The sequence below is a fragment of the Aquila chrysaetos genome, chromosome 4 (assembly GCF_900496995.4).
Source record: "Aquila chrysaetos chrysaetos chromosome 4, bAquChr1.4, whole genome shotgun sequence".
Taxonomy (NCBI): Eukaryota; Metazoa; Chordata; class Aves; order Accipitriformes; family Accipitridae; genus Aquila; species Aquila chrysaetos.
The window spans coordinates 66116-83716 of NC_044007.1; the positions used below are offsets into that span (position 1 = coordinate 66116).

At 43.9% G+C, this 17601-nt stretch overlaps 1 protein-coding gene across 4 annotated transcripts in view; it reads right to left on the reverse strand.

Annotated features, from left to right (window-relative positions):
• Positions 1 to 1083: 1083 nt before the first annotated feature.
• Positions 1084 to 17601, reverse strand: part of FAM83H (family with sequence similarity 83 member H) — a 34808-nt gene continuing 18290 nt past the window's right edge. For 2 of the 4 annotated variants that reach the window (XM_030012544.1, XM_030012547.1), the window contains exons 2-5: positions 11255 to 11715; positions 10074 to 10238; positions 9595 to 9719; positions 1084 to 5914 (exon numbers count right to left, since the gene is read on the reverse strand). In XM_030012544.1, the coding sequence (XP_029868404.1) occupies positions 3268 to 5914; positions 9595 to 9719; positions 10074 to 10238; positions 11255 to 11701 (3384 nt within the window). In that variant the 5' untranslated portion in view covers positions 11702 to 11715 and the 3' untranslated portion in view covers positions 1084 to 3267. Of the gene's footprint in view, positions 5915 to 9594; positions 9720 to 10073; positions 10239 to 11254; positions 11716 to 13937; positions 14718 to 17601 lie in introns of those variants that run through there. The other 2 variants (XM_030012543.2, XM_030012545.1) reach the window with 2 other exon arrangements.

Genomic DNA, 17601 nt, shown 5'->3' on the forward strand with positions numbered 1-17601 from the left:
CTGGGAAGTGGGGGCGGGGAATCGCCACTCGGGGACTAGCTGGGTGCCAGTCGGCGGGTGGTGAGCAATTACACTGTGCATCATTTGTACATTCCAATCCTTTCATTATTGCTGTTGTCATTTTATTAGTGTTATCATTATCATTATTCGTTTCTTCTTTTCTGTTCTATTAAACTGTTCTTATCTCAACCCACAAGTTTTACTTCTTTTTTCCCGATTTTCTCCCTCATCCCACTGGGTGGGGGGGGAGTGAGTGAGCAGCTGCGTGGTGCTTAGTTGCTGGCTGGGGTTAAACCACGACAGCTATTACCAAGTGAATTAGTTATTCTGCAATATTTGTATACACCTACAACATCTGGTAATCAACGTATCACTAAAAGAGTCATTCTAGTTCTGGTCAGGAACATACTTTTACACTGAATGCACCATGCTGAGCAAGATTAAATTCTACAAATCTGAACAAATACAGCAAAATTATAAATGTTAATGTAATCTGTGATTATAGAAATATTAAATTTCTAACTTGTCTGTTACAGAATGATGCCGGAGCAGGTAGGTTTGGGAAAGGCTGGGGAGGTATGGAATGACGTAAGAATTACACAAAACAGGGCTAGCATATATATATAATAGTATATATATATCTATGTCCTGGTTTCGGCTGGGATAGAGTTAATTTTTTTTCTAGTAGCTGGTATAGTGTTATGTTTTGGATTTAGTATGAGAAGACTGTTGGTAACACACTGATGTTTTCAGTTATTGCTAAGTAGTGTTTAGACTAAGTCAATTTATACTAACTTTATACATAAAGTCAAGGATTTTTCAGCTTCTCATGCCCAGCCAGCAAGAAGGCTGGAGGGGCACAAGAAGTTGGGAGGGGACACAGCTGGGACAGCTGACCTAAACTGGCCAAAGGGTTATTCCATACCATGTGACATCATGCCTAGTATATAAGCTGGGGGGAGTGGGGCTGGGGGGAGCCGCCACCGGGGAACTGGGCATCGGTTGGCAGGTAGTGAGCAATTGTATTGTGCATCACTTGTTTTCTATATTCCAAGTCTTTTATTTTATTATTATTATCATCGTCATTATCATTATTTTTCTTCCTTTCTGTCCTATTAAACTGTCTTTACCTCAACCCAGGAGTTCTACTTTTTTTTCCAGTTCTCTCCCCCATCCCACTGGGTGGGGGGAGAGTGAGCAAGTGGCTGTGTGGTGCTTAGTTGCTGGCTGGGGTTAAACCACATCAATCTATATAGCCTATCTTCCTCTCTAGAGTAAAATAATCTCTATCTGCATCATCTGGCAGAGAACAACTGTATTTATCATTACAGTTCATTTTGGGACCCACCAATAAATGGATCTGATTCATTACTAAGAGCAGACAAAATAAGTATACATACAGCATTCATTTATGAATTTGTACATATGTAACAAATTATGGGTTGTATCTGAAATGGTATACATTTATACAATATGGAATAACTGTAAGAAATCCATTTCAGCTTTTTTTCCAATGTTGGCCCTTCTTCCCTCCTTTTTTTTTTTTTTTCTCGCTTAGCTTTATTTCTAGGTTTACCTCCTCATGTTAAAATGATAATTCCTCTTGATTCTTGCAGATTTTTATCACCATCTGTATTAATATGGAAATCTGCTTAATTTTTTTTCAGATCAGACAATCTATCTTTCTGCACATTCACTTCCCAACATTTTCAACAAACAGTAAAATAATCGTTAATAGTTACAGATATGTAAATTATATAAAGCCTGCTAAATTATATAAAGACTGCTACCATGGGAGCTGGCATCCTAAAAAAAAGAGCTGAAGTTTTAAAGACCCTGCTGAAGTTACCTTCAGGAACCGATGCAGCCTCTTGCCTCCATCTGTCAGCCACGTAGCTGAACTGGTTTGCTGAGCTTGCAGCTAGCATCACAACTGGGTAATCATGAAACCCAAGCTAATGGGAATGGGAAATTCAGAAGCCTAGTTCCATGTGAGAGCATTCTTCCCTGCCATCTCTTTAGACTATGGCACAAAGATCGGGGGGGGGGGGGGGGGGGGGCGGACGGAATCCCAATTTGGCAATGCTGCTGGATGCCAAGCAGAGACAGTCCAAGCTGAGGAAAAAAACCCAAACAGCTAAGTAACCAAACATTATGTACAGCGTTTTCTTGACAGCCTCTGTCTCTACGTTCTGTCCTGCAAGACACTAACACAACAGCATGAACCTACAGGCTAATCTGGAGTGTTTTAAAGCTGCATGGTTAAGCTTGGTACCAAACTACTACAAGAAAGTTACATGAGATGAAACACTTCTGAGCTTGTAAATTCCAGCAGCCTTATTCCTTCCATTGTTATGAGTCCCTTCTTTCCTTGTCTTCACATGGAAAGATGTGCTAGCAAATGAACGTCCCCTCCTCCCCACAGTCACTTAATGAATTGGAGTTACATTGTCAAGAAAGTTACTACTTGGCCAAGACAGCATTTTAGATACTTAATTAAACTCCCCACTCAGCTAAAAAGGAGCCCTAAAAACAGGTCTTTCTCCATTAATAGTGTGTCAATTTCTTTTTTTATGGCCTTTCAGCTGCTTCTTTCAGCTCACCCCCTAAAGCAATACTTCCATTATACATAAGGAAACAAACCAATAACAGAACAGAACCAATAGGCTTAGAAAATGGTAAATACGAAAGCTGAGCATGTACTGCTGGACAAGACCATAACCATAGATAAGGGCAAAAAGTTGTTTACAATATTTTTTCTCCTGTAAACCAAAAAGGTGCCTCCCATATTTGATTCATTATTAGATACAAAGAAAAGATAACTGTACCTGAGAAAAAATTGGGTTTTGAACAGTTTTTCCAGTTAACGCACATGTGCGCCGTGTCTGTGTGTATTTGTATTTTTCTTTCCTGGATCGCACCGAAGTATTGAATTTTCTATTTTTCATTCTTCCCTTCTGAAAGTGGAATTTTTTTGTCTGCTGAAAATATTTCTGAGCATAACATAAAGAGACTCTTACTTTAGTTCTTTGTTTTAAGCATCTTGGCAATTTAATAATTTTATTAGAAACATACTGTGATAAGGCTGCCTGATACCACATGACTTTAATGGGCAAATTGTGCCATAGGAGTCTAATGCTGAACACATTTCCACTCACTAACCACGAAGAGTACTGCCTATGGTGCTTAGAGGCATCATAAACAAGTTACTTTCTCATTCCCCTTTGACAGTCAGTGATTATATGGAATTAAATAGTATTTCTATGATCATTTTTTGGTTTTGAAGGTCCCCAGGATTTTGGGCATGAATTTTCCCATCTTCTTGTCTTTGGCATCTGTGTCATATTCCTCTTCACTTGGACTTGTATGTTCATCCTTTTTGCAGAAGACCTCAAATCTACTGTAGACTCGCTTCTCCTTCCGCATATTCTCCATTTTTTTCAGAAGGGTATCTCTATCCTCTGATGGTTGCCGCTGAAGATTTCGTTTCTGGCTCCCAAAACTCTCTGACCTGTGGATGTTACAGCTTTTCTCCTTCTCGCCTTTCCTTTCCAAGCTTGTAGTTGACTTAGAAAGATCAGGATTACTAGTGGATGGTAGTTGCTTGGCCAGTTCAGCTCTATTCTTCTGACTGTTTGCAGAGATTTGTTCCAAAATCACCTTGGTATCATCACGGAGGTTGCTGCTGTACAGGATGTTAGCTGTGGATGAAGGAAATCTACCCTGTGTTAGCTGGCTGCTTTTGGGGGGAAGTGGTGTTGCAAATTTAGGCGTTTTTTCTTCCTCCATCATTTCCTGACAATCCCCTATGGAAGATCGTTTAAGAACCACAGACTGCTTGTCAGATTTTCCACTCTCAGAAGTGGATTCCTCCTCCAATTTCTTTTCACCTTTTGGGTTCAAAAGCTGCTTCAGCCGTAGTGACCCTTTTCTTAAAAATTCCATTGGATTTTGTTCTTGTTTTGAACAGTCTTCCTCAGATTTATTGAGAGAGCTGTCAGATCCTTGACTTCTAGATAAGTTTTCAAGAACTGATGTGGTACTTGTCCTGATCTGTGGTTTCTTCAGTTCTGTATTGACTAATTTTTGAGAGTCTTCTTTGAATGTCACTCTTTCCTTCTTCTCTGGAAGAGTCAATTTCTGAGTGTCTCCTACAAATATAAGACTCTCCTTCTCTGGAAGAGCAGGTTTATTCTCTATGGGGTAAAACCGAGATGATAATTTGTCCACCTTAGTGCTAATGTGTGCCAGGGGATCTTTACTCAGTGTGTCAACAAGCTGGGGGGTTGATGAGGCCATTCCAAATGGTCTGTCAGCCTCTCCATGCACTTTGTAAGTACTGCAGGAGTCTTTAGAGTCTAGTATCCTACTCTCCAGAATCTTATATTGCACAGATTTGGTACATTTCTTCTCTGTGTTCTGTGATTCTTCCTGTAGATAACTGGAAACAGCTTTGGTATGCGTGACTGCAGCTCGCTCTGTGTCTTTGCCCACAGCTTTGTACTTCTCTAAAAGTTCTGCCACTTTAGATGAGGCAGCTGTCTTTATAGTTTCATTGTCTTTTGTCAACTCACTGGACATCTGTTCTTTTTGGATCATCTGAACCTTTTCTATTGCGGTGTTAGGCTGATCTAACTTGGCAGCACTGAAAATCAGAGAGGACCTGAGTCTTGAGCTCCTCTGGATCAAAGGATTTATTCTGGACCTAAAAGCATCTTGTTTCATTATAGGGGTTTCTTCACCTACTCTATCAGGATCTGCAAATTCTTTGGCACTTTCAATTCCCAGTGACTTGCTATTAAAAGACATAGGGGATTTGAATGCTGGGATCAGGTCAGTGGGGTGCTTTGTGAGGGTATCCCCAAGAACATCATTATATGCCTCTGATTCCATAGGCATTGGAAGACCTTCTTCTGGTTCGGACTGGTATGCACTAAGGTATGAAGAAATCCTCCAGTTACGTAAACCTGTTCTATTTTCCTGTGTGTTCTTGTCTTCATCTTGGTCCTCATCTTTGTCTTGTAGGAACAGGCGCTGTTCCAGACTTTGCTTCTGTGTAGGAGATGTCTGGCAAATAAATTTCTGTCCTATATTCTGCCTTCTTAACATCATTCCCATTGGGCCGTTGCCTGCAGGATTCAGCTGATCAGAGCCATGTCTCACTTCCCTGGAAGAATTTGAAGGTACGTAATCCAGCCTTAAGGGGAAACCCTCCTGTGGAAAACTGGATTCAAGTTCAGGGTATCTGGGTCCCTCTCCATAGTCTTCCAGTTCATTGAATCCTGGCCTACCACCTCGGATTCTCTCAAAGAGTCCCTGAGGTCTGCCAGAAAGATGGGGATGTTCAAACTGATACTGGTAGAACTGATCCTTCTGAAAATGACTAGACTGGATTTTAAATTCATCCATATTGTTCATGAACATCTGCCTGGCATACTGCTTAGAAGAAGCAAAATTTTCAAATGTTCCTTCTGCAAAACTGTGTCTCTTAAAAGCATCCAACTCCAACTGCTTGGAACGGAGAAAACCCCTGACAGGATCCATCTGAGCATTCTCCATTTCTACCTTTTTATACATTCGCATAGCTGACCCCTCGACAGTATGGCGCAACATGTCATCCCGCCTGAAATTTGACAGGAAGTACCTGTCGGGATCAATTCTGTCCATAAAGGAGGGAAAAAGATTGTCATCCCTCTGGAACATCAGGGGTGCTTTTTTGGGAAAGAAAGGCATGTTACTGCCAAAGGGAGTCATGGCAAATGCGTTCTCTGCCTTTGCCAAGACATTGGCTGGAGGAACAAGAGGTTCTGACTGTGCAAACAAAATTCGGAATTCTTCATCAAAGCTGGCCACCAGCTCCCCCTGAAAGATGTGTGCAATGCTTCTGTGAATCTTCTCAAAAGACCACATAAAACTACAAAGAAAAATAGAAGTAATGATAGTGCATTAGCATCAAGTAACTCGATTGTACCACTTTACATTAAACCATTTGCTTGCCTGAAGAAAATTCTCCTGATGTTATTTACTGCTCAGGCAGCCATTCGTTACACACTATTGTTTCCAAGCCTCATAGTTATGAATTGATTTGGCATCACATCTTTGCATAGGATTTTACAAGGCAATAAATGACTTCTGTTCTAAAAAAGCCAGTCAGTTGTAACAACAGCAAGAGAGTGAGCTGATGATAATCCTTATATGAAGTAGATGTTCCTGCAATTACTTTGGGTTGTAATTGGTTTTTATAACTCAAATGTTGTGCCCATCTTTGAAAAGAGCAAAAGGATCAACTAGGAACTACAGCAAGTCAGCCTTACCTCAGTGAGGGAAAGTTGTGGACAAAATCTTCCTGGAAGCCATTTCCAGGCACAAGAATAACAGAAAGACAACTGGGATCAGACTGCAGGGATTTACCAAGGCAAACCATGCCTGACCCAATCTGATCGCCTTCTACAAAGAGAAGGCTGGCTGCGTGGACAAGGGGACAGCTGAAGATGAGGTTTTTCTTGACTTTCGCAAGGGTTTCCACATGGTCTTTACATAAGTATCTTTGTAGCCAAATTGGAACACTGCAGACTGAACAAGTGTGCCACGCAGTAAATGCGAAACTGGTTGGATTGTCAGGCTTACCTGGTGGTGGTCAGTGACTTGAAGTCTGACTGGTGGACAGTTACAAGTGGTGTTCCCTGGGGGTCAGGGCTTGGGGAACTAGTCTTTAACACTGTCATTAATGACCTGGACAACAGGACAGCGTGCACCCTCAGCAAGATTGCAGATGACACCAGATTAGGGGATGGCGCAGTTGATGTGCCAATCAGGGGGACCTCAACAGGCTGGGGAAATGTGCTGACAGGAACCTCATGAAATTCAGCAAAGGCGAATGCAGAATCTTGCACCTGGGATGGAACAACCCCATACACCAATACAGGCTGAGGATGACTATCTAGAAAGCAGCTTGGCTGAGAACGACTTGGGGGTTCTGGCAAGCAACAAGATGAAAAAAGACAGCAGCATCGTTGCAGCAATGGTGGCTCAACACGTACAGGGATGCAGTAGTAGAAGTGCAGCCAACAGGTCAATGGAAGTGATTATTCCCCCCTAGTCAGCACTTGTGAGACTGTATCTGGAGTACTGAGTCCAGTTTTCACAGAATCACAGAATGGTTGATATTGGAATGGACCTCTGGCAGTCCAACCCCCCCCCCCGTCACGCAAGGCCACCTAGAGCCAGTTGTCCAGGCATTTTTTTAATACTTCTAAAGAAAGAGACTCCACAAGGTCCCTGGGCAACCTATTCCAGTGCTCAATCATCTGCACAGTAAGAAAGTGTTTCCTTACGTTCAAATGGAACTTCCTGTGTTTCAGTTTGTGCCCATTGCCTCTGGTCCTGCCACTGGGCACCACTGACCAACCCTAATCCAACAGCTCCCTTCAAAGCAGAACAGTTAAAGAAACCAAGGAGTAGGCATTTACGTTTCAAAAGCAAGTTACTCGTATGGAATTACCCATGCCTTTATTGTTAACAACTATACTATACCCATGTTATGCCCGAGTATCTCAATCAAGGGATGTATGTTATTGTGTCTCATTTTCTATTGTTAGACCAAAGCATATCTTATATCCTTGCTTGTAACCAAAATCTACTCCAGTCTGTCAAAATCATTAGAATAGGTTGTCCAGGGACCTTGTGGAGTCTCTCTCCTTAGAGATACTCAAAAACCATCTGGACACAGTCCTGGGCAACTGGCTCTAGGTGGCCCTGCTTGAGCAGGGGTGCGTGGAATGAGTGCTGGAGGTGACTTATTGGTATGTGTCCCCCACTTCTTAAGAGGAGGTAAACCTCCAGGGTGGAATCCAGTGGATATGCAAGGAATCTGTTCCATAATAATTCCCTAAGCAACATAACCTGCAACCTTAGATGTTAGCAACACCAAGGGAGCTTGGTGTGCTGACCCTAAGAGAAGCAACACAGAGGGTCAAGCAGAGTGGAGATGCCACGGCCAGGCTCTGTGATATCATTGCAGGGACAGGGAACTGCAAGGATAGGAACAAGAACAGTAGGTCCCTGCACTGAATCCACTGAAGCAAGGAGGTGAAATAATGGGGGTTCTGTCAATGCTACTGTCTTACTTCTGATTTATATCATAAGTGCCCAGTTCTGGAGTAGTGACACGCTAAATCATGTTCGCTGGGTGAACTTTGCTCATTATAATACCAAAACACACCCCCATCCCAAAAGCTACCTGTCTTCAAAGTGCAACCACCCCTCACTGAGCATGTGCTCTGAATTTTCTCTAGCATATACCTTTAAAAGTAAAGCAATAAGATTTTACACCAATCATAATAAAGGTATGTATGACTAGAGTCACTCAAGCTCCACCTAAAAATAAGAAAATATAAAAGGGCTTAAGAGAGGAGGAATGTTAGGGAAAACACCATCATAGACAAGTTGGGAAGACATCGCTGACTTCTGGGATCAGTCGATGGGCTGAACCTCTCTTCTCTGCCATAGGGATGCCTATTGGGTAAGATTCGAACCCTCAGTTATACTGAGTGCTTCCCCAGGAAACTTAGAAGTCTCTATAGAGTTTTTTCCATAATTTAGTGTGGTCGTAGTCGACTGTATCATTATTTGCACGTGCTTTGCAGACAGTGTATTTATCACTGGCAATCCAAAAGAACCTCTACTCCTGTTGCTTTAATAAACTGTATTAATCTAGCTGTGATAGTTCATTGAACGCAACCAAACTCCCTAAGTCTGGCAATTCTAGTCCATTGAATGTGGCTAAATTGAAAGTACAGGGCACTATTAGTGCATCCATAATTGCGATAGTTCAATATATTGAACGCGACTAGACTTACAGTGCTGAATTGGACATCACTCAGAATTTAAACCTAGCCACCCCCAGCCCCTCTGACATCTGAGGATAAGCTGGAATGCAAGGGGATTTATTTTCTTCCAAACTTATTTACGCTTTAATGCAACAGGGGGGTTGGACAAGACGACTGCCAGAGGTCCCTTCCAACCTCAACCATTCTGTGATTCTGTACAGGAAGGAGGAAGATGTTCAGTGTTATGGTGTTTGTCTTCCCAAGTCAAGCTCTGCTTTCCTGGGAATGCCTAGATATCTGCCTGCCAATGGGAACTAGTGAATGGATTCCTTATTTTGCTTTGCTTGCATGTGCAGGTTTGCTTTAGCTATTAAACTGTCTTTATTGCAGCCCATGAGTTTTCTCACATTTGCCCTTCCAGTTGTCTCCCACATCCTGCTGGGAGCAGTAAGCAAACATCTGTGTGGGGCTTAGCTGCCTACTGGGGTTAACCCACACCACCTTATAATTACTGTATCTTTTTTACAGATCGTTTAGACTCTTGATGTGAAGGAAGCTTGGCTTTTGGTGTCAGGGCTTGTTTAATTGGTGTATCTACCCTAGTTGCAAAATGGTGTATTTTTCCTGAAAATTGCTGCTCAGTATCCTTCAGTGATAAAAACTTTTGCCACTGACGTTCATGTGGAAGTGCCAAAGCACCGCTTTACCAATTAACCAGCCTCTTTCTCACTGAAACTGGAACATGTAACATTGCAGGGCTTCTCACCTGTAGTTGCCACTCAGCACCACCATGCAGTCCACCAAGAGGAATTTCTCTTTCACGTGGCCTTTGAAGGACATCCCTGTGCGGCAGTAGTAGGTTGGACCAGAAACTGTCCTCACCCTTAGGAACTGCAAACCAGACAAGGCACTGACTCAGTTGGAAGCTGTTACTTCCCTCCACCTGCCCCTCCTTCTTCCCCTTTCTCTTTTAATTTCCATCCTGCCACCATTTTTATAATTCAACTCCAGTGATTCTGTCTGCATACACAATGGATAGATAAACCCATTTATTAGCGTGTCCCCAGCCTTCAGCCCTGTATTGTTGTGCCAGCTCTCCTAGCTTTCTTCACACTCAACTTTCCCTAGGCTCTGACCCATTTTCCCCTTTCTCAGGTTTTTACTGTGGTAACAGCCCTCTGCTTCCCAGGACATATCCCCCTCAGGATGTGAACTAGGAGCAGGGCAGGTCTTCGGTTTGCTCACCTCCACATAGTTAAGATTGACTCTGCATTTAGCAGCTGTATCAAGAAAAAGTTGAGAGTTCATTTCATCCAGCAAGATGTACACAGGCACTCTGCGAGCAGCAGCATCCAACACCTCAAAAAGCAGATCCACATCAGTGAAAATGTCCATCACTATGGCTACCACCTAGGAAAAGAACACAAGACAGACGTCAGTGATCTGTGCCTGCTCCTGCCCTGACTGATCATGTTGCCCAGCACCTCACATTCCAAAGCTGCACTGCTGCACCATCTCCATTTCAACTTCCTTTTTAAGCAGGGACCTTCCCATTTAAAGGTTCCTTTAAACATTGTGGGCCCCAGAACCGGAAACAGAATTGCTATCTAAGGCACATATTCTGTATATGAGGGTGAGAAGTGAGGGTAAAATGTCACTGCCACTGAGCGTTCCCTTACTTATTCATCCAATGATAGCAGGTATTTTTTTTTGGTCACGTAACCACACTGGAAGGCTGTATTGAGCTGCTTGGCCACTACTTGCTCGCCCCCTCCAACACACCCATGCCATTTTTAGATACCTTCCTGGCCAATGTTTAGTCAGCCACTATATAGCTGCATCTATATGCTGATAATATGGGGAGTAGCTTCAAAGCTCTATCTCCCTCTCCTTCCCAACTCTTATTTTATCAGTGCATATAAAATACCTGATGGAAGGGTGTAAGGAAGATGGAGCCAAACTCTTCTCAGTGGTACCCAGTGAAAGGACAAGTCACAAGACACAAATTGAAATATAGGAAATTCCAGTTAAACATAAGAAAAACCTCTTTTATTGTAAGGGTCATTGAACACTGGAACAGGTTGCCCAGAAAGGTTGTGGAGTCTCCATCCCTGGAGATACTCAAGGACATGTCCTAAGTAACCCTCTCTAATCAACCCTGCTTTGAGCAGGGGGCTGGACTAGACCTTCTCCAGAGGTCCCCTTCAACCTCAACGATTCTATGAACTCTTGGTATATTTTAGCATGGCTTTACACACTTTTCCATGAGATCAGAGAGCAGAGAGTAACAGTTAGAATCATCCTTCCCCTCTGTCAGGTCCTGGGAGCAAAGTAAGGGAATTAGTAGAGGATCAGATGCATTCTGATTCATCTTTTGCACATATATAATTTTATCTCTGCTCTAGCTGGGCTCTTCACTGTCTCACCTGTTGAGCTGCTCGAATCATTCTGCGAGCCTCCTCCTTAATGCTGGGATTGTCAGGGGGTGGTGGTTGCACGAGGGTTGTCACCTCTGTTCCCCTGAACCCAAAGACCATTGGCCAGCCCAGGTCAAGCTCAGGAACAGCAAGGTCTGAGTTCATAGGCCAGTAAGTCCCAGAAGATCCATCCATGTCATTGTCACCTGCGGTGTCTGTGCTACCTTCCTGGTTGGCGTACTGGGGTTTCTGGAGATTCTGTATGATGTGATCCACCTCTGAGTTGCAAAGAAAATCAGGGGCTGCTTCATCTGCCAGGAAGCGTTGATAACTCTCTTTGCCCTCTTCAGTAAGCACATCCAGAGCTAAGCGGTAATACTCCTTGTAATGGGGGGGAAGATAGTTAGGGTCAAGGGGATTGTCCCCCTGTGAGGAGCTTTGAGATCGACGAGCCATGAGGGGAGGGAGAGCTGTAAGAAAAGAATAACCAACAGTGAGAGCAGTTTCACTCCAGTGACACATCCATCCTCATAAATGGTGAGAGTTGGGAGTTCATGATGGCAAAATCAAAAAGGAAGAGATTCAAAGCACACAGACTAATGTTGGAGAAAGTTCATTCCAAATGGATGGGGAGCCTTAAATTAGGCAAAGGCAGTAATCACTTAAGCATTACTTTAACACAGTTAAATGGTTTGGGGCAAAAATAAGGAACAAATCGAATCAGGCAGCAGTGATGAACAAGGATGATGCATCTAACCGAATGCTCAACTTTCTTTTTTAGGCTGCCGATTGCTAAGCTTAAATTTATCTTTTGTTTTAAAGCTACCTTTTTTGGTTTGGTTTTTTTTTTCCCCTCTAAAGAATAATGCTGCTGGTTATTATCTGGGCTCCATTAAAACTCATTTCCAAATGCTACAAAAATTATTAACTGTGTGTAATATGGCACTAACCAAAAAGCATATGCATGTATACAAATGCACCCTCTGAATCCTTATAAATTGAGTGTTATAATCACCTCAGCATATGAATAGAAGCAGGGTATGAGTGGAACATAGGCAAGTATAAGGGTATCCTGCTGTTGTAACATGGTCAGAAGTCAGACAAGCCTTCACGAGATCCATGAAGAAATAAAAAACAAGGGACATGATTGCTTCTTCAGTCTCTTGATGTTAGGAAAAATCTGAGCTGAAGGGGCTCATATTCAATATTTGACAATTGTCTGTAGGGAACCTATTATTTGAGACTAAAGACAAATTTTATTTTAACCAATTTTTGGAAAAAAAGGTTGTCGTGCCAGAAATACAACTCGATAAATAATATCCTACTGATTTGCAAAGAACTCCAAAGTACTTTGGCTTCTGACCCTCAGTTAATGTCAATGCTCAGACACACTTTTCCTGGGGCCCCAGCACTGACATGCCAACAGAGGCTTCCTCATAATCAGAAAAAGAGCATGGCTGTCCTTGACCACTCATGCAAAATTACAGTAATAGGAAGTGTGAGTATAGAGGGTGAAAGTGGATGCTATTGTCATTGCCCTCCAACACTTCTGCTCCCAAAATGGAAGGGATTGCCATGGATGTGGGAGGAATTAAAAAAGACTTCAGGCCCGTACTATCACTCTCATTAATAGCTGTCAGTATAAAGCCAGAATAGTTTCAAGATAAAGCCTAGAGTGGACTTTCTTATCTGACTACCTGCATAGCACTGATAAGTGCTATGTTACTCCTGCCTCAAACTCCCACAAGTTACTCCTGCTTCAGACTATAACTCCTAGTAGAGCTGCATGATACAATAGGAAGAAATATGGTCTTAATATAAAGATAGCACCTGAATCTAATAGGTCCCCGTGCAAAGTATTCCAACAGATAATTGTCTTCATAGCGTACACATGTAGCTTTATTTGTAGTCGAATTGTCTAGATTTATTTTCCCACTCTAATATCTCATTCTATCTTTTTTCTCTTAAAATAAAAAGCAGTCCACTATACACCTCCATTTTGGTGTGCTCAAGTCACCCATTTACCTGCTCTTAACTATTTTAGTAGTGTCTTTAGACTTTCATTTTAAGGAAATGCTCCCAGCATTCCATTCATTCTTGGATATGAGACCAACATATTCAGGTATAACCCACAAAGGGGATGAATGGTCATGCAGACAGCAAACTGCTCGTAATGCTAGCTTGCTCAGAACAGTAATGATGAGAGCCAACTACAGAAACAAACGAAGCAGCAGCAGCAGAACCTTATTATACTGACTGGACAATCAAAATGGCAGAGGGAATATAATGTTGATGAAGTGGTGAAGCAACCTTAATTTTGTATTTTATTGACTAATATGATTATTTCAATACTGTTATAAATCAAGGAGAAGATGCACCTTTAAAGGAGAAGTGTCAGCTAATGCTAAGCATTATTAGGTGAGGAATAGAGAACGTAATACCACTACACAGGATCAGAGGGAACTCACAACCCGAGTGTGCTGTGACTATGAAAGTCTCACTCCTCACGTCTTGAAAAAGGCTACTATAAATCTGAACTATGACTCTTTAGTCTAGAGAAGACATTTACAAAATATGACCAGGGACAGCTGTCCATTTTCTACTCCAGTACAAGAACTACAAGGGCATAAAATTGAACTAGCAGGTAGTGGGTTCAAATTGAACACCAGGAAACACTTCTTCTCAATTGTACCTGCTCTGCAGAACTCCTTCCCACAGGATGTTTTAGGATGGTTAGAGAAAGAATGTACAAAGAGGACAGGCACGCAATACTCTGTCAGAACACTTTTCGACCATCCCACAATTTGTGGCTGGAAAGGTAGGTCAGGAAACATAGGGGGGAGGCTACGTGGGGTAGCTTTTACAATAGGAGAAGTCACCGAGGATCCGTGGCAGTCAATGTATTCCCGAATAAGCAGGAAAAATAGCACCAGCGAAGAAACAAATGTGATGCAAAAGCAGAATGATCCTGGTGGTTTTCTCGAAGCCACTGGCCCCAGGGAGAAAACACACGCGGAGCCGGAGGGACTGCTGGCACGACTGAAGATGGCTGTCGTAGGCGAAGCGGGACGGAAGGTGCCAGGAGCGTCACCGGCCTGTGAGGGACGCTGGAAGGGGACCTGCGCTTCTCCCGTAACGCCGGGGGACACCTGCGCCTGACCGTGCTGCCAGAGTAGGAACAGTCTCTCGGGAGGGCGCTGCCTCCCCGCCTCTGTCGGAGGGTGTCATTTCGCCGTGTGTGGACGGAGGAGCGCCAGCCGCCGGCTGCCCGCTCCCCTGGGCGCTGGGCGGGCTGGGCGCGGCCGCAGTGGCCGCGGGGCGGGCAGGAGGCCGGTTTGTCAGCACCCAGCCTGGGACGCTTTTTGGGCCACCGGCCTTCACGCTGCTCGGCCTATCTCCCACCTCAGGCCGTGCCCAGGAGTCTCCGGCCTCCGGGGAGTCCGCCAAGAGCGCAGCACTGCCCGGAGGCAACCCGGCCCCCCTGAGCCTGAGCCTGAGCCTGAGCCTGAGCCTGAGCCTGAGCCTGAGCCTGAGCCTGAGCCTGAGCGGGCGGGCCGGGCCGGGCCGGGCCGGGGCGAGGCGAGACGGCCAGGCCTCCGGACGTCACCTTTACCTGCGAAAACAGGTCCCGCGGGCCGCAGCAAACACCCGAACTGGATTACACCAAACACCGGAGCACGGACAGACCTCTGGCTGACTAACAAGGCTGGAAAATCTGCACCGTCACCCTCTTTGGCTCACAAGGAGAGAACGAAGGAGGGAGATGCTGCGTCCTACTTCAGCCAGCTCCTTCTTAGAAGTTAATGCTGAGAAAGCACCATCAGATCCTGCTTGGAAAGAACCTGCAGCCTGCTGAGTGTGCCATTCCTGTGTTTGCCCAGGCAAGGTTCTAGTCATTAAGCCTCCTCACTTCCTTCAGGTGGTTTTAGTTTCTTCCAAAATAGACGCACAATCTCAGAACTGTGAAATAAAAACCAGAAATTATGTTTCTGCCTCCATAAGCCTAAGCAACTCGTGACCTGCAAGGATGTAAGGACAAGGCCCCAATCAGTGGGCATGATAAATTTAAGAGTAGCTACAGGAAGTGTGGTTGACCACTACGTGGTTTCTAGGGAAAGGCAGGAAAACTGGAAGAAATGTATCCTGCCCCCCGCCCCGCAGGAAGACCCTAGGTTACCCTGAGCCTAAGTGTGAAGAAATTCTAGAATTGCTCACTTTTAAAGTACGGCTGTCATGTACTTTGATTCCCCTGAATAGATCCTCATTTTTCTTTTAGAAATGAAGTTCAGGAAGAATCTGAAGATTTCATACTTTTGTCTGGATTGTGTGACAACTTGTTTGCAGCAGCAGTTGTAACTCTGAGTGGGCAGCCTGCTATGCACGCATAGATGAACTCTACAGTGTCTTCACAGAAGTTCAGTGCCCCCAGGTAGTGCCACAGTAATAGCACTAGTGCTACACAGAAAGTCTGTGCGTATGCAATGAGGCAAATACTCTCAGGACACTTGTCATAGTTGCATGGATAGTATAGGTAAGCAAAAGCAGCAATTTCAACCACCCCCACACACTGCACTTGCTGTGTATGCACTGGAGTATATCTCTTCACAGGATCCTTGATAGAATTAGATCAATTCTGGTTTGAAACAGCTTACATGATAACTAAGCGGGACTTTAATTTAAAGAATATCTTAAATATTCTGCAACTCTTAAGAGAAAACTAACTTACTGAATAGGATTCCAGAGAGTGAAAGCACTTGAGAGTTCTTGGGAATTATCTGGAATGCATTCAAAAAGATATGGTCCTGTTTGCACTTGTGATGTATCTGCTGGTATGGCAGAAGTGGAACAAGCATCTGCACCTTATGTGTGTGCAAAATGGGAAGCCGATGGTCTACTGATACAGATTTAGAGTCTGGGGAATAAAAACAGTTTCAAGAGTGACTGCTTGTGTCTACATCTGTAAGGAAAGATTACCATAGACTCTGGATACAAACAAGAGTTGAAGAGGTTGAAGTTTCTACACATAAGGAGAAAAAGCCTGAGCTACTCAAGGTATGTTAGTTACCTCAAACACACAGGCAGCTGATTTCCTAGACCAAAAGGACACTATATGGGCAGGAGTTTGTTTATGGAAGCAGAGAGGTATGCTACAATGTTCCGTTTTATTCCATATGGCAGTTTTCCTTACAACTACTCATCTAGAGTGCTTACTAGTTAGTAGCTATTACCATTTATACAGCTAGAAAAAATTTTAGATAATAGGTAAGGCAATGTGATGTGCTTTGTGTGTTTTCTTCATGCTGCAGAATTAATATCTTCATCAATGACATGGAGAGTGGGATTGAATACACCAGCAGCAAGTTTGCTAAGCGATGCAGTTGATCTGCTCGAGGGAAGGGATGCCATCCAGAGGGACCTTGAAAGGCTTGAGGAATGGGCCCATGTAAACCTCATGAAGTTCAGCAAGGCCAAGTGCAACGTCCTGCACATGGGTCAGGGCAATCCCAAGCACAGATACAGGCTGGGGAAGGAATGGATTGAGAGCAGCCCTGCGGAGAAGGACTTGGGGATACTGGTGGATGAAAAACTGAATATGAGCCGGCAATGTGCACTTGCAGCCCAGAAAGCCAAGCGTATCCTGGGCTGCAACGAAAGAAGTGTGGCCAGCATTTCAAGGGAGGGGATTCTCCCCCTCTACTCGGCTCTCGTGAGACCCCACCTGGAGCACTGCATCCAGCTCTGGGGTCCTCAGCACAGGAAAGACATGGACCTGCTGCAGCGGGTCCAGAGGAGGGACATGAAAATGGTCCGAGGGCTGGAACACTTCTCCTGTGAGGAAAGGCTGAGAGTCGGGGTTGTTCAGCCTGGAGAAGAAGATGCTCAGGGAGACCTTTCAATACTTAACTAATACTTTAACTAATTTGATATCCTTCTACGACAATGTCACCCACCTAGTGGATGAAGGGAAGGCAGTGGATGTATTTTTTCTGAATTTTAGCAAGGCTTTTGATACTGTCCCTCACAGCATCCTTCTGGACAAGTTGTCCAACTGTGGGATGAGCAGATACATGGTGTGCCGGGTGAAGAACTGGCTGCACAGCAAGGCTCAAAAGTTGTACTGAATGGGGCTACATCTGTCTTTTGACCAGTCACCAGCAGTGTTCCTCAGGATGCAATTCTAGGCCCAGTCCTGTTCAATGTATTTATCAAAGATCTGGATGCAGGAGTTGAATGCACCATTAGCAAGTTTGCTGATGATACTAAACTGGGAAGTGCTGTTGACTCTCTCAAGGGACATGAGGCCTTGCAGAGCAATCTAAATAAGATTGGAACATTGGGCAATCATCAATGGCATG